The 23,737-nt window shown below is 43.2% G+C and overlaps 1 protein-coding gene across 2 annotated transcripts in view; it reads left to right on the top strand.

The window, feature by feature from the left end:
- Positions 1-23,737, top strand: part of LOC138797641 (nucleolar protein dao-5-like) — a 132,213-nt gene that overhangs the window by 51,096 nt on the left and 57,380 nt on the right. For both annotated transcript variants that reach the window (XM_069978059.1, XM_069978057.1), the window contains exons 8-13: positions 697-818; positions 3,666-3,750; positions 9,158-9,288; positions 14,333-14,423; positions 17,012-17,133; positions 20,149-20,239. In XM_069978059.1, the coding sequence (XP_069834160.1) occupies positions 697-818; positions 3,666-3,750; positions 9,158-9,288; positions 14,333-14,423; positions 17,012-17,133; positions 20,149-20,239 (642 nt within the window). The remainder of the gene's footprint in view (positions 1-696; positions 819-3,665; positions 3,751-9,157; positions 9,289-14,332; positions 14,424-17,011; positions 17,134-20,148; positions 20,240-23,737) is intronic.

The raw sequence follows: 23,737 nt of genomic DNA, 5'->3' as shown, positions 1-23,737 counted from the left end.
GTTGCAGGAATTTATTTTATTTAAACAGGAACTACCAGCAGGTTAGACGGATCTAACCTGCTGATATCTCCCTATTGCCACAAGGCGCTGAGGATGAAAGTATGTCTCTTACCTTCATCCTTGGGGCTGTTCCCGTGCAGATCTGTGAGATTCACAGCTGTGATAGGTAGGCCACTGTCACAAGCGGCCTCCCTCTCAGCCATGTAACCCCATAAATTCTGGGGTCAAAGGCATCTGTGGCATTTAGGTGAGTGACAGAAAGTTTTCCATAATTACCCTGCAAATCGATTGTGGTGTGCCAATGGTAGCAATGGGAAATGAAGGTGCAGGACAACCATCTGCTGGCTACAGAAGCTGGACAGACTGCGCTAGATGCAAAGTGTGACCAGTGTGCCTTATAGATCTGTACTGCAGTGTATTATATATTCAAGAATGAGTAAATTCATGTGATTATTTAAAGCCAAAAAAGACAAAACAGTTTTTCCATAGCTGCTTGATTTTTAATTGTGAGTGCATTGGGGCCTCAAAATTTTTTTTTCAAATGTTAACACTGTCCTACAACTGTCTCTGTGGGAAAACTGTATTGGAGATGTTTATTTGTAACAGTGGGGTGGGGGTGGGGGTGTTGTGGTATTAATGTCCTGGTCATTATTGTAGTGTGTGATCTTTTAACAATAAGTTCTCTCTTTAATATAGACCAGCTGATGAATTTGTATTAGAGAATTCAAGTAGCTGTAATTTTGATGATCTGCTCTCTCCTGATAAAAAGAAAAAAACTTCCTCGTCAAGTCCAGAAAAAGATCAAGCACCAGTGCCTAGTAAGACAATGTCATAATAGTGTTGCTTTATGTTAATGTTATAACTAATTTAGTAACTAAACTAAAATAATTGATCATGTGACAACCCATTTTAAGGCTAGCATGTAGTATTTTGTATTCAAAACCAGGACTGGGTCCAAAATACAGAAAAAGGTGCAAATCTTTCCTCTGTACGTCTAGGTTCACACTGTTTTTGCTGTCCGTTTAACATATCTGTTTTATGGGGGGAAAAATGGATGCAGTTGTGTGCATCAGTCTGGATCCATTTTTCCATTGACTTCCATAAACAAAGAAAAGGATCAAAACGGGTCAAGGAGTAAGCGAGAAGAGGAGAGAAATAGCCGTGTATAGCAGCCAGCACAGCACAACATCCTGCAATGTTATCTCACCAAGTTTCCAGACCAGCACTGAGCAGTCTGACGTTCTTTGTGCCCAGACAGTCTCTAAATTGCAGGGCTACTTGTCCTGCTTACTCATCCCCCTTGGCTCCTCCCTCCTCCATAGGTTATAATGGACATAGCAAATCCGTTTTCACTTTGCTTCTCTGTAATGTACAGTAGACAACTTTGCCTGACAATGAACAAATAAGACATGAGGAGGGGGGGCCCTTTAAAATAATAAAACCTCTTACAGAGTTTCTTAAAATTACTTGTACTATTGATTTATGCAAAAATGTTTTAAATGACTGTCACACTTTAAATGTTATGTTGTGGCCTTGTGCTAATTAAAGTTAAAATACCCCATTTTCCCACATAATTCAGCACTTCGTAGTATATCATAATGACCAAGGGAGAACAGAATGTTAGAAATAATTGTAAAATAAGTTAAAGGGATATTCCAACTAAATTGTAAAAGTAAGAGGTCGTGGTTCCGACCTCCGTACGATTTTCATATCGGCCTCCTTTGTTTTGAATAGAGCCGTGTTTTGAATAGAGCCGTGGATATGGTATGTGACCTGCGGCTATATTCATTCTCTGGAGCTTCCGGAAAGAGCTGAGTTGGAATACCCCTTTAAGGTGCAGTCTGTCAGGACTTTACCCCTAACAGGCTGCATCTTGTCCTCCTGTCATTTACCAGTGTTTTTCTGCTAAGCCCAAGGTGGGTTTAACCTCTTCACCTGTAGAAGATATTTGGCAAATTTGTAACTCCTTGCATTCTAGGAGACATAAACTCTTATATTTTTCAAAATGAAGTTTGTGGGGATGGGGAAGAACATGCATCTTCTTTCTACTTCGTTCACTTTGCATCAAAGGAGAAGTCTATTGGGGAACTAAAAAAATCATTAAACAAGTTACATTCACATGCCCTGGCCCTTGCTCAGAGCTGCGTTCCGCTCCTGGATCCTGTCGGCTGTCTTCTGAGCTCCCAGCCAGCTATGTTAAGACCCGTCTAATGGGCGCCCCGCTCAGCCAGTTTATCGGTGACTGGGGCGGGTCATCGCTGCAGTCATTGATTGGCTAAGTGGGGTTAATCCTGCTCTTCAGTGACGTGTCAGCTGGGTTGTGACATTTCTGGAACTAGGGTGAAAATGACAGCCGGCGGGGTCCCGGAGCTCCCTGATGCAGTGCAGCGCGGGCTCTGGGAATGGTAAGCATAGCCTGTTTTCATTTAACCCCCACCCCTTGCCCGTAATGATTTTTTAGTTTCCCGCCGGACTTCTCCTTTAAAAGTGATGTTTTCTTTATTCTGCAGGTCAGTAGAAACCTAAGTTAAAAGACAAAAAAAAAACCCATTGCTTTCAAATTTTTTCATTTTTTCATCTACGGAGAAGTATGATGGGTTATTTTTTGCACTGTGAGCTGTAGTATTTATTGGCACAAGATTGGGTTGCATGGGACATAAGAAGGTTTTTTTTTTTTTTAACATGTTTTTAATAACTGAGCATGGTGGCTGAGTGTCTGCCAATTACTTATGTTATTAAATAAACTAGTTTTTTTAATCTTTTATCTGTAGCCATCCTGCAGGTGGGTGGGTTTCAATGAGCCAGGATTGTGTTACAAGTTTACCTCAGCAAGAAATAGTTAGAATGGTGACTGCCATGAGGGGAAGTATGATCTTTCCTCTCCATATTACAGACAGCAGCAGCACTGTCCTAACATACCTGTACAGCTTAATAGCAACAATATAGGGGGAGATTCATCAAAGTCTGTGCAGAGAAGCAGTGGACTAGTTGCTTATAGCAACCAATCAGATTGTTTTTTTTTGTTTTTTTTTCATTTTTAAAAAGGCCTCTAAAAATAAAACCTAGAAGCTGACTGGTTCCTATGCGCAAGTTTTGATAAATCACCCTCCCATAGTTCATTTATTGATATAGCTCCAACCTATTGTGCAGTGCTGTACAGAGATTGGACCTCACAGTGTTTTGGAGAGTGTGATAAAATCCATGCAGACATTGGGTGACATACATGCAGCTGTTCTCCCAGGACACCAAGACTACAATGCAACATGGCTAACCTCTTTGCCACCCATAACATAGCTTTTAGCTCCTGGTCTCCTTTATGTCCTGCTGCCCATACTGCTGCAGTTTCTACTGGCCTCAGATGTTTGCTCCTCCTACAGAGGTGAGGTGAAGTAAATATGGATGCATAACCCCACCCACCTGATGACTCACTAAATAAAAAATAGAAGTATATGTACAATATGAAACACCCACAGAAGTCAATACAATGCTAGTCTATTGAAAAATCCCGGACAGCCCCTTAAATAAAATATGCAACTTGACAAACGGATAATAAAATTTATTTAGGAAAACCTTTTTTTAAAAATGCATATACTAATGTGGTTTTTTTGTATACTTTAGTTCAATTTGTGTTTGTGTGTTTTTTTTTTTTTTTTTTGCCTTTTAAGAAAAATCAAATAAGGCTCCTGGTAGCTTGCCGAAGAAATCTAGGAATGTGAAAGCACCATTGATCAGCAGCACCGCGGCTGAAAGGTTTGTAATTTAGCATATATTTAACATTTTAACCCCTTCCTGTACCGGCACGTCCTGTGAAGGGGTGAGGAGGTTCAGAGAGGGACAGCGAAGTGGCCCCGCTCTGAACCGCCACAATCCTGGCTGCTTCCTGCAGCACGGGACCGCGGCTATTAGCGAGTGCCGCCGATCGGCCGCGCCCACTAATTAGGAAAGTTAGATGCAGCTGTCAAACATGACAGCTGCCTCTAATTGTCTTGTGTCCCCCTCTCCCTGGTTGTCTAGTGGCTGGATCTTCCATCCCCGCGATGCGATCACGGGGGAGGGAGATCCGGGGTACTTAGCTGGCCGGGGCTCAGCGTCGGAATGACGCTGATCCCGCCTCTGCAATCTATTCAGATGGTCTGCAGCAGACCATTATAATAGAGCACCGATCTGATAGATCGGTGCTCTATTATATACACAGCATTGATCTCAATGGGAGATCAGTGCTGTGTATATAGAAGTCCCCCAGGGGGCTTCTAATTACTGTTAGTGAAAAAAAAAGTGTTTTTAATAATAAAAAATCCCCTTCCCTGATAGGTTTAAATCACCCAATCTTCCCATTTTATAAATAAAAATAAATAAATAAACATATTTGACATCACCGCGTGCGGAATCGCCCGAAATATTAAGTTATCACATTCCTGATCTCGCATGGTAAACGGCGTAAGCGCAAAAAAAATCCTAAAGTGCAAAATTGTGCATTTTTGGTCGCATCAAATTCAGAAAAGTTGTGATAAAAAGCGATCAAATTGTTGCATATACGTAAGTAAAGTACCGATAGAAAGTACACATCATGGCTCAAAAAATGACACCACACACAGCCACATAGACCAAGGGATAAAAGCGTTATAAGCATGGGAATAGAGCGATTTTAAAGAACATTTCGTTTTTTGAAAGGTTTAGATTTTTTACAAGCCATCAAATAATATAAAAGTTATACATGTTACATATCGTTGTAATTGTAACAACCTGAGGAACATGCATAACAAGTCAGTTTTACCATATGGCGCATGGTGTAATCACAAAACCACCCCAAATAAAAAAATATTACGTTTTATTTTCTATTTCACTGTGCATATAATTTTTTTCTGGTTTCACAATATATTTTATGCAAAAATTAAGTCTGTCATTGCAAAGTACAATTAGTTGCACAAAAAATAAGGTCTCATGTGGGTCTGTAGGTGAAAAAATGCAAGTGCTACGGCCTTTGAAACCCGAGGAGGAAAAAACGAAAACGCAAAAACGAAAATATGCCCAGGAGGGAAGGGGTTAAAGGGCTTCCCCAGGATTAGAAAAAAAATAGCTGCTTTCTTCCACAAACCGCACCACGCCTGTCCTCTAGTTGTGTGTAGTATGAAAGCATTCACTTCAATGAAATGTATTTGCAGTATTACACACAAACTGCGGACAAGAGTGGTGCTGATTCTGTTAGAAAGCAGGTACTTTTTTTTTCTAATCCTAAAGAGCCCCTTTAGGGATGCAGCCAATAATTGTTTATAGTTTTACTTTATTTCAAGAACCACAGCTCCACTAACATAAATTTATAAAGTTTTTTTTTGGAAGGAATGGAAGGAATATCTCACTCGTTTGCTCCATAGATTTTGATGGCGCGAATTAGTGGGATTTGCTTGACAGCTATTAAATGAAGTGCACTGCCACACAAGATCATGGCAGGCATTGGTAGTAAGAACCAGTACGATCAGTAACTTTTGACTAAGAGGATGTTTAGGAGGACATAAACATAAAAAGTACAACAGCACATGCTTAAAGGGGAACTCCAGGTTTTTGTTTTTTTTGTTCTGTATTGTGTTTCTGTCCTTCCTGGTTGAGCAGTTCCCAGAATGCAATGCTTTCCCTCAACTGATCATCACAGTCCCCCACCCATCACAATCAGTTAAATTAGTGCTACACCTGCTTCTGGCTGGTCAGAGATGGTGAATCACTCAGGGGATTGCGGATTCAGCCAAGCCTCCTGTGAGATAACGCCCTGCCCCCTGTCTGCATCATCAGCCTGTCCTCAGCAAACACACACAATGTGAGACAGAGGCATGGAAGATTTGTCTCCTAAGGTGGGAGAGCAGTGGGAGCAGGAGACAATGTGAATTGGCACAAAGGCCATTTTTTTCACTTCCTGGATTTCTATCAGCTACCAGTGTGGCAGAACCGTACAGATTCGATAATACATTATATAGACACATCTATATAACTTTTAATGTACTTTTTATAAAAAAAAACAAGTTTTTCTTATCTGGAGTTCCCCTTTAAATATGTATAATATTGAAATGTTTGAATTGCTATACAAAAAAAATTAGTTAAGCATACCATTTGATCAAATAGTGTTTATTATCCCACCATGATAAGGTGACCTTAGAAAGGGATGGATGTGCTGGCTTTTTTTTCCTTTTCCTCCCTCAGTTAAGGCCCTATTACTGACGATAATTGTCCTGTGTAATAGAACACAACGATCAGTGGACATGAACGATGTCGGCTGATCGATGTTGTCACTCCTTCAGGTGATTTAAAGGGAATCTGTTAGTACCTGATCTTGTTCTGAGGTGCTGACATTGTGATGAAGGTCTGTGCTCCTAGTGCCGTCTCATACCTTTATTTTTCTGATCGGTGCTGTAGTTTGTCTTCACAACTGTCAAAGAGGGGGAGTGATGATGTCTTCGTGACGCACTTCATGCCGCATTTTGGCCCGGGTCACCACTACCTCCTCCCAGCTTGTATTGAATATTCATGGCGCCCTTCCCCCAGCCTCCTGGCGACATCATCTGTCGCTTCTTTGTTCTGTGTATAGTGCACACTCCCGTGGCCTGATTCGCGCATGCGCCGTAGTGTCTATGCCCTCAATGGCTTCCCTCAGTGCCGCTCCGACGCACTACGGCGCATGCTTCGAATCACACCGCGGGAGCGCACGCGCAGTACACAGAACCAGGAAGCTACAGATGACGTCGCCAGGGGAACGCAAGCCATGAATATTGAAGGCAAGCTGGGAGGAGGTAGTGGTGAGGCGGGCCAAAGTGCGGCACGAAGACATAATCACTCCCCCTCTTTGACAGTTGTGAAGACAACTGATCAGCACTGATCTGACAAAGTACAGCACCGATCGGAAAAATAAAGGTATGACACGGCACTAGGAGCACAGACCTTCATCACACTGTCAGCACCTCAGAACAAGAATAGGTGCTGACAGATTACCTTTAAGCAGAGAAAAGCTTAATCCTTCATGCCCAGAAATGCCCCCATGGGGGACTTCTAGTATATGCACACTGATCTCTCATTATGATCTATGCTGTATAGATATAGAGCATAGATCGGTGAGATAGGCACTCAATTGCTTCCGGCTGCTGCAGCCGGACGCAACAGAGTGCCGAGCCAGGATCCGCGCCATTACGGTGCAGACCCTGGACGGTAAAAGATGTGTGGATTGCTCCTCCGGGACGCACCCCACTAGACACCAGGGAACGGCTCTGGAAGGTAATCTGATGCAGCTATCAACTTTGACAGCTGCATCAGATTAGCGGGCACGGCGATCGGACCATGCCCACTAATAGCCGCTGTCCCGGGCTACATGTGGCACCCGGGACTGCGGCGCCACGCAGCCCGCTCTGAACTCCCTTACCAACCGCAGGGCGTAAATATACGCCCACGGTCGTTAAGGGGTTAAAGGAGAACTCTGGGCAAAATGTATTTTTTAATGTTCTTAGATAAGCAAAGTTAAACAAATTCCTAATGTACACAAATTATAGGAAATTCACATATAGTGCCATTTCCCTCAATTTAGTAGATCAGGCTTCAAGCTTCAATTTCTCTATAAAATGTGACGCCACTACCCGGGTGTATGTGCCTTAAGGGTCAAGGGGCAGTATATGTAGAAGTGCACAAGTATAGGTAGTGTAATCATCCCCGGCCCCCTCCCATGCAGCGGGTGAACTCTTCAGTTAACATCTATCTCATTCCCATCTTCCTCCCTCACCCTGCTGCCCGCTCATGTGCCTCCCTCCTTCCCCGTGCTGCCCAGTGCCCGCTCATCTGCCTCCCTCTCCATGCTGTCTGCTCATGTGCCAACCTCCCTCCCTGTGCTGCCCGCTCATGTGCCAGTTTCCTTCCCCGTGCTGCTCAGTGCCTGCTTATGTGCCAGCCTCCCTTCCTCCCTGTGCTGCCCGGTGCCCGCTCATGTGACACTCCTTCTCCCGATGGCCCGTGCTGCCTGCTTCCATGCAGTGGAGTGAGCACTCCTTACCTGCCTTCCTCTATTAGTCCCTGCCGCCTCTGTCCCGCTTATCAATTACTGCAGAGAGGCAGCAGGGACTGGGAGGGAGGCACTTGAGCTTGCATCGGGCAGCACAAGGAGGGAGGCTGGCACATGAGTGCGCAGCACGATGAGGGAGGCTGGCACATGAGCGGGCAGCATGATGAGGGAGGCTGGCACATAAGCTGGCAGCATAGGGAGGGAGGGAGGCACATGAGTGGACACAGGGAGGAAGGCTTGCACAAGAGCCGGCATCGGGCAGCACAAGGAGGGAGGGAGGCACATGAGCGGGAAGCACGGGGAGGGAGTGAGGTAGATGGTAACTAAAGAGATCACCCGCTGCACTATATGTGCATTTCCCATAATTAGTTTACATTAGGAATTTGTTTAACTTTGCTTATCTAAGAGCATATAAAAAAAAAAAAGATTTTGCCCGGAATTCTCCTTTAATTTTGAGTGACAGTAAGTAAGCGATGGGGAGCAGGAGGCTGTCTATTGCTCCCAAGACAACCTCTTTCATTTGAATGCTCTGGGGCATTAAAGTAGCAGTTGTTAATGTAGCCTTTAAGAAAATGGTCCTAGAACTTGTTCTGTGTAAAACTTTATTGCCAATAAGGCTGGGTTCACACTACGTTTTTGCAATGTTTTTTTTTTTTTTTAAACGGACACAACGAGGTCGACTACGTTTTTATGTACGTTAAAGTTTTTTTTTTTTATAATGGAAGTCAATAGAAAAACAGATCAAAACTGATGCACACAAATGCATCCGTTCTTTTCACAAGTTTTTCATGTTTTTTTTTTTTTTTTTTTTTTTCAAAAAATGAATGAAAAAAACGGATTGCAAAAACGTAGTGTGAACCCAGCCTAAGCAGTTTTGGGGAAAAAGTAACTATATACTGGTCTTATTGGGGTATATTAATCAAACTGGTGTAAAGTAGAATTATCTTAGTTACCCCTAGCAACCAATCAGATTCAACCTTTCATTTTTCAAAGAATCTGTGAAGAATGGAAGGTGGAATCTGGTTGCTAGGGGCAACTAAGATAATTCTACTTTACACCAGGTTGATAAATCTCCCCATTGTGTGCTTTTACTGATCTTTTAACAACGCTGTTCTCTCTCATATATAGACTGTCAGATAAATTTGTGTTAGAGGAGGAAAGCAGACGTAATTTGGATGATTGGGTCTCTCCTCTTGAAAATATTAACACTTCCTTCTTACCAACAAGACCAAAGAATAATGAACGAACACCAACACCACGTAAGACAATGTCATATTAGCTCGTCTTTATATTAATGTTTTAACTAATTAAATAAAATTAAAGATAAAAATTAGAAAAGGTCACATGACAACCCAATTAATAGCTGGCATGTAGTATTTGTGGTGAAGGCCAGGACAGAGTCCAAAATACAGAAAGGGTGCAAATCTTTCCATTGTACGTTTTTACCCAGGTTCCGCTTCTTTTTCTGGCCAAGTATACTGTCATAAGTGCGAACCAATATACTACCTGTGAATCCAGCCAAGCTGTTTATGATTTTTAGCTTATAGAAGCCATTATGGCAGATACAGTGGTACCTCGATTCTCGAACTTAATTTGTTCAGGAAGGCAGTTTGAGAACCGAGCAGTGTCTTCCCATAGGAATTTTTTTTTTAATATCCTCTTTATTTAATATATATATAATATATTAGAGTTTCCCATCATTAGTAAAAGAAAATGTATTTGTTTCTCTTACTTATCTATAGTTCCTAAACAACACATTAATTCTTTACCATGGGATGCACCTCCCCGAGTTCCGACCCATACACCTCTAGATATTTCTTTTATGATTATATCTATGTTCTATTCTCGTATCTCTCCTTGCTAAGGATTGGTTTGGAGGACTCTGGCTAAGAACCTGGTTAAGGCCCCCCTGATTTCTCACCACATCCCCTGTGGGGCAGCTCCAACACCCAGTAACTCAATACCCACCCGGAGGGGAAACACCTATTTAATTCTAGTAATCTTATTACATATGCTTGTTATATAATATATTTGTCCAAAAAAAAACAAAAAAAAAAACAATCTTAATAGATATATTACAACTTCCATATATAAAAGGAGTCTTCGAGCAAGCCAGACCTTATAGAGGCCCCTCTCCCTATTCCCGACTCCTCTTCATTCACTCCGATACTCCAGAACACATTTATAGTGTAGCCTAGTGGCATCTTCCTGGGGTGGCTATGAGTCAACAGTATTTATACACCTATCCCAGTAACCATCCATCCACTTCTCCTAAGGTACAGTCGTGTTATATTTCTTTCTTTCTTTTTTTTATTTTTTTACTTTTATTCCTTCCATCCCTAGTATTTACCCCTTGAGACCAGTCCCCTTGGTTGGTAAGCGCCCCACAGTAGGAAGAATCGACACTGGGAGCCTGCCCCAGTTCCCAGAGTCACCCCCGCCCCCTCCATACTATCATCCCCTTTTCTTCCTTATTATGTAATACCCTCGGTTCTCGGGGAGTGCATCCCACGTTTACAATCACATACATTATTATTTATATCAATCTACTATCTCCTTTTTGAGTGCTACACAGTATCTTTTGCTCGGGGGGGGGAGGAGGCATTCTCCCTCTCTACCTTCCCTCTTCCCCACATCTCTATACTCAGTTTTTCTCTATATCATCAGGTCTTGGCTTTGCGGCCATTTTGCCCGTACTTTGCGAAACTTTTCGATCTTATCACTTTTCTGTGCCCTAAAATACTCCATTATCATTATTCTCTTCATTTCTCTCTCCCAATATTCAATATTCAGTGGAGTTACTGAAATCCATTTCTTTAATATACATTTCTTAGCCACTAACATTCCTTTCTCCTCCCCTCTTATGTGTAAAATCTTTCCTTCTCCCAAAACACATACCTTTGGGTCTTTCTCTATCTTAATATCTAAACGATTTTCCCTCCCCCCCCAATATCTATATAACTTTGGACATCTCCATAATAAGTGAGTTAAGTCCCCCCCCCTTCGTGATTACACTTTACACACCTATCGGTCTCTTAGTTTCAGTAGATACAACTTAAGAGGGGTGTAGTGAACCCTATATATAATAAAAATATGTTTCACCTTGTGGTTAAGCCTACTGCACCCTTTATATCAGAAAATATTTGGTAGGAAGATCTTGAAACAATTTTTTTTTTTTTTATTCCCAATAATCTGTAAAATCAAAACTATCCCCTTGGATTATATAAACCATCTGGGAGGCCAGAAAGTAGAGCTCAAAATCAGGTAGATTCATCCCCCCCCCTTTTCACTAGGTAAGCACCGTATATCTCATGGGATTCGTATTGATTTTTCTCTCCATATTTTATTACGTATCTCTTTTATCTGGGACCAACAATCTCTACCCAACCATACCGGACTATTGGCTAAGATGTATAACACCTGGGGTAAAATGATAATCTGTATAATCCCTAGTCTAGCAGCAATACTCAGGGGGGGTCCCCTCCATACCTTCAGTTTACCTCTGAGTTTTTCCAACAGTGGTATCAAATTTAGTTTAGGATACTGATCTACTTGTGCCGACATCACAATTCCCAGATACTTAAACTCACTACATACAGTAAACATAGGATTAATTTTGTGTCTTCTTCTATCTCTATTCAAAAGGGTTTTCATTCCACTTGGTCAAATTACTCAAGGGGAGTTAGTGTGCTAATCTCTAGGGGTTTAAGGATTAGGATAATACAGAAATTTATAGATGTAAATGGGAGATACGTAATATTACGTCAGTTGTGACATCGGCATCTACACAGTTTCATAGCTGGCACAAGCGATCGCAAAGTGCCGGCTGTTTGAAATTGGCGCCGCCGAGAGCGGAGGGAGGGAGATTAGGGGAGGTGACACCAGAGAGCAGGAAGAGGCACACAGAGAACACGGCCGGTGCTCAGCTAGCCGCTGATAAAAGTATCGATACCAGGAAATACTGGTACCGAACATTTTTTTTTTGCCCGAAATATCGATAGTAGTATCGATATTTTGGTGCATCGTACATCCCTAATATGCACTCCAGCAATCTTATACTGTACTGGATGTGAAGCCTCACAAGTGCTAAACTCACCAGGTACAACCCACCATCCACTCTCGCAACAACGTTCAAATACCGAGTACTTCCAGCCTGGGTGCCCGAAAAGTGTTTGAGAACCAAAGTCAACTTTCCTTAAAAATACAGTTTTAGTTCCGAGGAGTTTGAGAACAGAGGTACCACTGTACTTCCCCCACCTATGTTTACAAAAAAAATATGTATAATGTGTAAAGATACACCTTAATAATAAACAAATCCATTACAGCAGTATGTTTGTCTTGCCTAGATGGTCCACTCTGCTCTCTGAGGCTGGGGTAGGTGCCGCACGGTGGCTCAGGGGTTCATCTTGTTGCCTTGCAGCACTAGGATCTTGAGTCTGTATGCATTGAGGGGCAACACATTCATGTCTCTGCACATACAGTGACTTACGGTGTCAGTAATATGGAAAATGATGTAGCTTTACTAGAAACTATATATATATATATATATATATATATATATATATATATATATATATATATATATATTGGTATGCTGGGCTGTATAGCAAAAGTTAAATCTAGAAGGAAGAGGGAGATTGTGATCCCACTGTATAGAGCTCTAGTGAGACCACTCCGCTCCGCCCCTAGCACCATCTGTGACATCGTCACATAGGCCCCGCGCCCTCAGCAGCCATTGGAAGGGCCAGCCTAAATCTCTAGGCCCACACCAATGGCCGCAGAGGGGACGGGGCCTATGTGGTGATGACGTCACGGATGGGGCGGGGCTAAGTGGCGCTAGGGGCGGAGCGATGGCACAAAGGCTGCGAGGTCCCGCCCACATATACCAATCCACAGGTGATACAAACAAATTTTTACCAGAATGAGCACCATGAGGTGTGATATAAAATAAGTAATGAAAGCTGTAAAATGTACCCTTTACACCTGTGGAGAGCAGGCAAAATGCAAATAGGGGGTGACAGTGTCACTTTAAGTATCTAAATCTCTATAGTCTGTAGGGACGTGATAAAAAGACAAGAACAAGGAGGCACAATCTGAGATTACTTGCAGCAAAGGTCAGAAACAACACAAATTATTACTTTACTGAAAGAGTAGTAGTTGCTTGGAAAAAAACTTCACAGATGTGGTTGGTAAATGTACAATAACTGATTATACACGTCTAGGATAAACATATATCTATCCTAAAATCCCTATTACACCAAAAGATGTCTGACAGAATATTTTACAGATTTTTTTTTTCAGCCAAAGCCAGGAATGGATTTGAAAAGAGGAGAAATCTCAGCCTTATCTTTATGACCTGTTCTCTGTTTACAATCCGTTCTCGACTTTGGCTGAAAAAATCTGTCAGACTTCGTTTGGTGTAATAGGGCTGTAAGATAATAAGAATGGAATACTAATAGGGCAGACTAGATGGACCAGGAGAGCTTTTTCTGTCTGTCAAGTTAAAACTGTCAATATTTTTGCTTGATGGCTAATTCAGACATCAATTAATCTTGTTTCCATCTATTATAGGCTAATTTTGTCACACAGTCTATATGTTTTAACCAGCATAGCTACACTACTAATGCAGCAGGAGCCAGTCACATTATCCCTTGCTATAGGAGTGATCCTGTCATACAGATATCCAGCATGGCTGCACAGCTACTGCAACCATGAATCATTCCCATAGTGTACCCAGCATACCTGCACAACTACTGCAGGCATGTGTCTGTCACATTTTTCCTGCCACAGATGGAATAATTGCTTCATGCTGTTATCATTCCAGCTTAGCCCAACCAAAATGGCTACTGCAAGCGTGAGCATTGCCCTCCTTTATTTAGATTAACTGTACCTTGCAGTCATCCATGTAGCCTACATAGAGCATCTAGAATGGTTACACATGTACTACAAGGATGTGTCAGTCCTATTACCCTCTTCCATAGGTGGAGTAATTGTCTTACAAATTGTTACCCGGCCCACACAGTGCATCCATCATGGTTAGAAAGTTATTGTGAATTTGAGCAAGTCACAATACCACCTACTATAGGTGGAGTAACTGCAGAATGCAACTGACCTTTCTTCCTACATTTTTCAATGACCATGATGCTCCACGCATCGGTTAGTCATTTTAACTCCTACCACAAATGGAGGGACACTGTGCAGAAAATAATACAATTTATTGGAGAAAAATCTCTTTTTATGCATATACTAATGTCTTTTTAGTACACTTTAATGTTGTGGGTTTTTTTTTCATTGTCTTTCAAGAAAAAACAAAGTCGAATGAAGCTTCCAGTAGTTTGCAAAAGAAATCTGAGAATTTGATAATAGCATTGATCAGCAACCCTCCAGTTGAAAGGTTTGATTTATTTTGTATTTCTTGTATTTCAGCATATATTTAAAGTGTCACTGTCGTGAATTTTTTTTTTGCAGAAATCAATAGTCCAGGCGATTTTAAGAAACTTTGTAATTGGGTTTATTATCCGAAAAATGCATTTTTATCATGAAAAAGCAGTTTGAAGCTCTCCCCCCTGTCTTCATTGTTCTCCTATGGAGAGAGCTAAAGAAAAGACCAAAACAGGACAACAAAGAGTTAATCTACAAATCCCTCACCCATTATCTCTTCTGACCATCACCAGTGACCTGTCTGAGCTCAGATTACAGCTGTCACCCAGCTCCGTGCCTGTAATCCTCTGTTATCTGCTTTCTGCTGCCGGCTAACTCCCTCCTTCCTCCTCCCCCCTCCCCTCTCCCTAGAGCAGACAGGGTACGTCTCCTGCAACAAGTCACAATTTTCAGATTTTTCAGAGTGGATGAAAAAGAGGAAGGAGGGGGGGACCTGGGAAAAGGCTTTTTACATGCAGATAATGGCAGATTTGGCTAATAAACCCAATTACAAAGTTTCTTAAAATCGCCTATACTATTGATTTCTGCAAAAAAAAAAAAAAAAAAATACGACAGTGACTCTTTAACTGATTAAAGGGGTTGCCCAAGATTAGAAAAAAAGTTGCTGATTTCTTCTAAAAATAGCACCTGTGTGTGTGAGAGAGAGAGACACGCTGCTCCATTCACTTCACTGAGGACAAGAATGGTGCTCATACTGAAAGAATCTGATACTTTTTTCTAATCCTAGAGAACCCATTTAAAGTTGTTGTCCCGTCACATTAAAAGAATCTAATGTTGCTGCCTTTACAGATAACATAACAAATACTCTATTCCCACCATGGCACACTCCCTTTTAAACGCTTCTCCTGCTACTTCTGATATGGACTTGTCTCAGCAGTGAGAGCCTGCTCAGCCAATCACTAACTAAAGCGGGACTGTGCTCTGACCAGTGATTGGCTAAGCAGTCTGTCACAAGTCCATCTCAGTGTTGGTGGGAGCGTTCAACAAGGGAACCAAAGATGCTGTGGTAGGGCCCTGGGGGAACATGGCCAGAGTACCCATTATAGGCTTTCCAGTGTGGGTCACTAAGGTTACAGAGTTTCTACAATGAAGCGTTACCATCATTTCCAGTGACTTTTGATATGTCCTCAGACATGTGTGTAGTCTTAAAGTGTCACTGTCGTTAAAATTTTTATTGCAGAAATCATTAGTCCAGGCGATTTTAAGAAACTTTGTAAATGGGTTTATTAGCCGAAAAATGCATTTTTATCATGAAAAAGCAGTTTGAAGCTCTCCCCCCTGTCTTCATGGTTTTCCTATGGAGAGAGAAAGTAAAGGCAGCAAAAACAGGACAACAAAGAGTTAATTTACATTCACATCCTCTCTTCTGACAGGCACCATGGAGCTATCTGACCACTAATTAGGGCTCTGAATAGCTCCCCTGCTGAGCAATCCTTTGTTCTTGGCTCTCAGCTGCTGGCTAATCTCACTCCTCCCCCCTCCACTCTTCATAGACCAGACAGGATCCGACTGATGAAAGAGATGAAAAAACAGTCGAGATTTCCTGATTCTGAGCAGTGGACAGCAGAAAGGAGAGGAGGGGGAGGACCTGGGAAAAGGCTTTTTACATGCAGATAATGGCATATTTGGCTAATAAACCCAATTACAATTAAGTTTCTTAAAATCGCCTGGACTATTGATCTCTGCAAAAAAAAAAAAAAAAAAATGTAACGACAGTGACACTTTAAGCCTCATTCACATGTCCACTCCTTCCTCCTTCTTCCTTATGAATAATCAGTGCTGCTTGGTCTCCTGCTCACTCAGCTTTCAGTCAGTATCTGCCTACAGTCACATATAGTTGAACCTCCTGGCCTGTGGCGGAGCCGTGGTTTAGGGGTAAATCACCTGTCTAGAGATGAGCACCAGTTGGTCTAATCCCCTGACTGAAATGAAATATAGTTATTTCTTTTATACTTTTAATCATCATTGTATCATTTTTAAAAGTGCAAAGAATTCCCAATCAGGTCCAAGTTATTTTTATTATTATTTTTAATACAATGATGAGAAAAAATAAATATGTAGTTATTTATTTCTTATTTTTCACATTGCTGTATTAAAAAATAATAAAAATAATTTTCCTCATTTCCATCAGGATAATCAAACCAAAGAAAACAAACTGGTGCTGCTCTCTAGGCAGGTAATTTACCCTTAGACCAACACGGGTTAGGAGGTTCAACTATATCTGATTGCAGATCGGTCCTGTGTTGGTGGATACTCACTGACAGCTGAATGAGCAGAGGCCGGGCAGCATTGATCCTCACGAAGAAGAAAAGGGAGGAGTGGTGAGATGTGGTAGTGGTAGACAACAGCACAAACGCTAAGGCACAACTCATTGACTCTTCTTTACAATAGGAAACATGAGATTGTGCATAATCCACTCCACAGACAAGTTACCAAAAGGCAACATGCTCACTAGGGGGCTGCCAACTACAGCATACTGTCAGCATTTGGGTAGGGCCCAGGTGCCGACAGATTCCTTTTAACAATACATTTCTCTCACAGGCTGACAGATGAATTTGTATTGGAAGAGAGAAGCAGTAATTTAAATGATTGGGTCTCTCCTCTTAAAAAGAAGAAAGCTTTCTCATCAGAACCAGAAAAAGAGGAACCAGAACTAACACCTAGTAAGACAATGTCAAAATATCTCTGCTTTATATTATAGTTATAACTAAAAAACGAAAAAAAAACTTTGTCCAAAATACTGTTTTTTTTCCTTTATAAGACGCACCCCACTATAAGATGCACCCCTCATTTAGACAACCAAAAACAGAAAAAAAAATATATATTTCATGCTAATTAAACTTTCCTGGTGGAGTAAGGCAGTGAAGGGTCAAAGAGTATTAATATGACAAGTCCACTTTAACACTCTTCATGACAGTACCTAATACCCACACATACACAGCTTTGCTGTATGCAGCTTCCCGCTACATCAGGCACACACAAACACCCCTCTGTTACAAAAACATACCCCCAGACACACACAGGGCTGTACCAATATACATACAAACACACCTCTTCTACATCACCTCACACAAACAGCTCTGCTACACACACACACACAAACACACACACACACACACACACGCTGCTCAAAAAAATAAAGGTAACACTCAAATAACACATCCTGAATGAATATTCTCATTGAATACTTCGTACAAAGTTGAATATGCTGACAACAAAATCACACAAAAATCATCAATGGATATCAAATTTATTAACCATTGGAGGCCTGGATTTGGAGTCGCACACAAAATCAGTGTGGAAAAACACACTCCAGGCTGATGTAATGTCCTTAAAACAAGTCAAAATGAGGCTGAGTATTGTGTGTAGCCTCCGCGTGCCTGTATGACCTCTGAACAACGCCTGGGCATGCTCCTGATGAGGTGGCTGATGGTCTCCTGAGGAATCTACTCCTAGACCTGAACTAAAGCATCCTCCAACTCCTGGACAGTCTGTGGTGCAACGTGACTGTGAATGGAGCAAGACATGATGTCCCTGATGTGCTCAGTCGGATTGAGGTCTGGGAAACTGGCGGCCAGTCCGTAGCTTCAATGCCTTCATCTTGCAGGAACTGCTGACACACTCCAGCCACATGAGGTCTAGCATTGCCCTGCATTAGGAGGAGGAACCCAGGGCCAACCGCACCAGCATATGGTCTCACAAGGGGTCTGAGGATCTCATTTATGTACTTAATGGCAGACAGGCTACCACTGGCGAGCACATGGATGGCTGTGCGGCCCTCCAAAGAATTGCCACCCCACACCATTTCTGACCCACTGCCAAACCGGTCATGCTGAAGAATGTTGCAGGCAGCAGATCACTCTCCATGGCGTCTTCAGACTCTGACACATGTGCTCAGTGTGAACCTGCTTTCATCTGTGAGGTGCACAGGGCGCCAATGTCAAATCTGACAATCCTGGTGTTCTCTGGCAAATGCCAAGCGTCCTGTACGGTGTTTGGCAGAGAGCACAGTCCCCATCTGTGACGTCGGGCCCTCAGACACATGCACAGTTGTGGCATGGTGGAGGTCATTTTGCAGGGCTCTGGCAGTTCTTCTCCTATTCCTTCTTGCACAAAGGTGGAGGAAACGGTCCAGCTGCCTCCTTCACATGCTCTGGTGTTCTGGACCAACAAAACATAACAATCACTGAACTCAGGGAGAACAGCGAACAAATCCAATGGAGTACTCATTTAAGAGTCTCCACAGATTGCCCCCTACAAAATTTGAATATGCAAAGAAGGGGTCCGTGGAGCCTCAGTTGCGAGTCTCAAAACACGGGACTAGCCAGATATCACTCTCTCCAGAGAAGGAAGCCCGTTGCCAAGGGGTGCCTCCTAGTGGGGAGAGCACCAAATCAATATTTAGTCGCTTCTCTGGTGTTCTGGATCCACTGTCTCCTCCTATCTGCTCCATTCTGTGGACACACTGCTGACAGAAACAGCAAACCTTCTTGCCAGAGCTTGCATTGATGTGCCATCCTGGATGAGCTGCACTACTTGAGCCACTGTAGATGCCGCTTCATGCTACCTCTATGAGTAGGAGCAATGACGAAATGCAAAAGTGACCAAGTAAACAGCCAGAAGGGATGAGAACAGAGAAATGGTCTGGGGTCACCACTTGCAAAATCTCTCCTTTTATAGGGGGAAGTCCTGTCACCCAGAACACTGGGGAAGACTAGATATGTAAGTATAAAGGTTATTATTTTCCTTACAGTGTCATCAGATGTCTGCCATGCATCACTATTACATTAAACCTGCTAAGAGACAACAATAAGCCACTCATCAGCTCTTCGGCTGATGCTCAGTGTAATTAGGCCCTTAGCTTGTGAACTCCTTCATGTCTGCCAGCTGTAGCCTGTTAGCCTATTTATGTTTTGCAACTCAGCAAAATTGCCAGAATCAACAGAGTCCCTTTCTTCGTATTCCATGGGCCGATGGGGGCCCGATCAACAATGTACATGAGTGCTGATCTGCTAGATCGGCACTCGTTTACTGGGCCTATTCCACGGCCCGATAATCGTTTAGCAAGGGCTGCAGGGACATTGTTACCAATGTCCTTGCAGCCCTTGTTTAAACATCATACTTTACCTATTCAGGCTGCAGGTCTTCTCCTGCACCGTGAGAAGGAGCGCAGAAGAAGACTAGCAGTCTGGATAGGTAAAGTATGATGATTTTAAATAGTCGGTCGCCCGCCACGCATCGCTATTCCACGTAGCGACGCGCGGTCGGTGCCCGATTTTAGGTTTTCACCTAAATAAATGGAATAGGCCCCTTAGTTAAGGACCATGCATTTTTTCTCTGGTCCCTGACCTGTCCCTAATATGTAGGTGAAGTCCATACAGGAGACCTTAGTAATTGGCTTTAGACACATGGCCTTGAATCTTTGAAGCTCATTGAAAGTTATCATTGGGTTCTCACCTCTCTTAAAAAGGCTTCTCTTTCCCCATTACTTAGTGTAGTGCTCTTGGGAACTGCCGAATGATTGTGGAAAACTTTTGACAGCAGCCCTCTTTAATAAAATTTCTATCAACTCTTAGACAAAATAATATAATTTAATGAGGAAAATCTTTTTTATGCATGTACTGATGTCTTATTACATTTAAGTTTTATGTGTTTTTTTTTTTTAATTGTCTTTTAAGAAAAAGCAAAGTTGAGTGAAGCGCCCAATAGTTTTCAGAAGGAATCTGAGAATATGACAGGAGCATTGATCAGAAGCACTGCAGCAGAAAGGTTTGATTTATTTTGTATTGCTTGCATTTTAGCATATATTTAACTGATATAAGGGGTTGCCCAGGATTAGAAAAAGAGCAGTTGATTTCTTCCAAAGATAGCACCAGTGTGTGTTATATGACTCTATGCTGATTCTGAAAGAACGCTGGTACTTTTTCCTATTCCTAGAGAACCCATTTAAAGTTGTCATTTTGCCATGTAAAAAAAAAAAAAAAAGTTGTTTCCCTTACAGAGAACATAATTAAACATGGTATTCTCACTTTACCACACTCCCCCAGGGTCCTACTGCTGCGTCTCTGGGGTCCCTTACTGAACGCTTCCGTTGGCGCTTCCAAGATGGACTTGTCTCGGCAGTGAGAGCCCGATGAGCCAATCACTGACTAAAGTGGGACAGTGCTGTGGACCATGATTAGCTGCATGTTGTCACTGCTGAGACTAGTCTGTATTAGAAGTGGCGGTGGCACGCTCAGCAGGAGAAACCTGTAGGAGGTTAGATTAGAATAGCATGTTTCTGTTCTCCTTTACATGGCTGCAGTACCCATTTAAGAACGCAGCAACTAATTTAAAGTTAAAATTATTATTTTTTTTTTACATTATTTCCTTCCAAGAGCCAGAACTTTTTCCAAAAACATAACTGTTTTGAAGGTTTACAGTTTTAGGCTGGGTTCACACTACGTATATTTCAGTCAGTATTGTAGTTCTCATATTGCAACCAAAACCAGGAGTGGATTAAAAACACAGAAAGGCTCTGTTCACACAATGTTGAAATTGAGTGGATGGCCGCCATTTAATGGCAAATATTTGCTGTTATTTTAAAACAACGGCTGTTATATTGAAATAATGACAGTTATTTACTGTTATATGGCGGCCATCCACTCAATTTCAGTATTGTGGGAACAGATCCTTTCTGTGTTTTTAATCCACTCCTGGTTTTGGTGTGAACCCAGCCTCATATAATATTTTTCATTGCTACCTTTCAATATACCATATAATGTAAAAATATTTGGGGTGGAGTGGAATACGAATGCAATTTTCATCTTAAATGTTGGGTTTTGATTTTATAGGCTTTTCAGTGTGAGTCTGTAATCTTAGAGGTTTCACATTAAAGCGTTACCGTCATTTCTAGTAACTTTTGACATGTTCTCAAACGTGAAAAGTTTCTGATCGCATCTGGTCTGGCTACATTCAAACGTCAGTATATTTTCAAGGATGAAATTTGTCGTCAGCATTTTTTCTCTGCAATCCACAAAATATCATCCATATTGTGCTCCTTATTTTGTGGATCCGCAAAAAAAAAGTATTGGAGGGGCTTAGCATAAAATGATGTCACTAGCTGTCCCAAACTGCCAGGTGGAGCTTTAATAGTGATGTCACTGAATTGTGGAACACAATTGAGGATGGTTTTACGGAATGCTTAGGTTTTCTCAAAGTGCAGGGGCTCCTATAGACTCTATTGGAGTGTCCCTACTGCAATTGCAGACTGCATTACAACCTGTCTTATTTTTTTTTTTCGTGATGTGGTTTGCAGATCTGCAAAAAATATAGGATGTGAGAATTGCACTATAGAAATTAATGGGTTACAAAGTACTCAGTATTTGCGGACCCTTAGGCCTCACACGTCTATAGTGCTGTTCGCATTTTGTGCATTTGTAGTGGTCCGCAGTTTCCGTACCACTACATTATAGACAATGACCTGTAAAGCAATTGCATGTCTACACTATTTTTTATGCACATATCCAGCCTATTCACAGATCCGCAAAAATTGTGGACTTGTGATTAGGCACATAGAAATCTATGGGCCCTAAATTTGTCTGTAATTGAGGATGTGTGAATGAGGCCTAACTCCTTACCACCTAAGGAGTGCCATTACACAGAGAGATTAATCTGACTGATTTTTGAGGCCAAAGTCTGGAATGGATCAGAAAAGAGCAGAAATATCAGTCTTTCTTGTGCCTGTCATTGGGGGACACAGCACCAGTGGGGTATAGGCTACTGCCACTAGGAGGCGACACTAGACAGAAGAAGAAGTGACTCCGCCTGGCAGGCTATACCCCTCCTACAGGCACCAGGCTAACTCAGTTTTAGTCTAGTGTCCGTAGGAGGTAGACACAGGTGCCATGCACCTCCATTTTTTATTTTAGTTTTATTTCTTTTTCTTTTCTTTTAGGTTATCAGGGGGACCGTCGGTGTGGGCTGCCACATCAGACGCAGTTCCCCCTGAGGGTGCATGGAAAGTTTTCTTTCCCTGCGCCGGTCACCCGTCCCCCAACGCCCGCTCCCTGCGGCAGGATACCGGTCCCCCACAAAGGTGCGAGGTGACCGAAGGGGTGACCCTGCGCGCACCTGAAGACGCCGGACAGGTGAGTATTCCTGTCCTTAGCCTTCCTTGGAATCTGGGGGGGGGGGGGGGGGGTCATCCTACCAGGGCACCTAAATAGCAGCAGCTCACTCCCCTTCCCTGCCTCTCTCCCCCCTGTCTCCTCTCCTTTCTGCTTCTCTACCTCCCTGCCTCTCTCCCTCCCTGCCTTCCCTCTCAGAGGCCCTGGGCAAGATGGTCTGTGCGGGCCTCTTTCTTCAGGGAGAGGGGGTGGAGGGAGTCTCTGGAGCTCCTGCCCGCAGGCAGCAGCTCCATAGGGGCGACCGGGTGGTTTACCGGGCTCTTCTCCCTTCCTTTCTGCCGGCGGCCGCGTTTTTTCAGCGCTCCGCGCCGTGGTCTCGCTGCCGCCGGCCTGCCCATAAATTTAGCCCCCGGCTTCTGCCGGAGCTAGGCCGCATCGGCGCACACGAGTGACGTCACGGGGGCGGAGCGCCCGCCCGTTTTCGGCCCTTCCCGCCGCTGGCTTGCCTCTTATTGGCTACTCCTGTAGCCCCCACCTGCTCCTTTCTGTGCCCCCTCCCTTCCTCCTCTCGTCTCTGCAGCGCAACAGCTTGTGGCCACCTGCTGTTCTCTCTGCCTGCCAGTACAGCAGCCTCAGCTCCCTGTGCACAGCAGCAGCAGCTCAGAATCCACAGCATCCAGTGCAGCTCCTGCATCCAGTGCAGTTCCAGCGTGCTCCAGCATCCAGTGCAGCTCCAGCATCCAGTGCGGCAGCAGCTCCAGGGTCGGGTAGGCTCACCCAGTGGGTGATATTCCCCTCCTCCACTCCCCAGGCTACCAGCCCTAGCTACCATGTCTGGTCCCCGGGACGAGCCCCCTAGGCAGCTCGCTCCTGTGGCTGTGGCGACACACTTTGCGTGTGCTCGCTGCAATAAAAAGTTCCCCTGCGGTCAGCCTGGCCCCCTCTGTCTGCTATGCCTTAACCCTAGTGCCACCTCCCAGGAGACCTCCCCTGCAGGTTCAGATGTAGCCTCCCCTGAGTGGGCTAGGTCCCTGTCCCAGGCGATCGGTGACCTCTCTAAGCTGTCCCAGGTCATGATCCATGCCATTGAGCGGTTGCCTTCCCAAGCGCCTCCAGCGGCGGGACCCTCCAGGGTATCTCCTGACTCGCCTTCCAGAGG

This window comes from Dendropsophus ebraccatus, chromosome 7 (genome assembly GCF_027789765.1).
Source record: "Dendropsophus ebraccatus isolate aDenEbr1 chromosome 7, aDenEbr1.pat, whole genome shotgun sequence".
In the NCBI taxonomy this organism is placed as follows: domain Eukaryota; kingdom Metazoa; phylum Chordata; class Amphibia; order Anura; family Hylidae; genus Dendropsophus; species Dendropsophus ebraccatus.
Note: the sequence above shows the minus strand (reverse complement) of the source record. Positions and strands in the feature narration are given on the sequence as shown.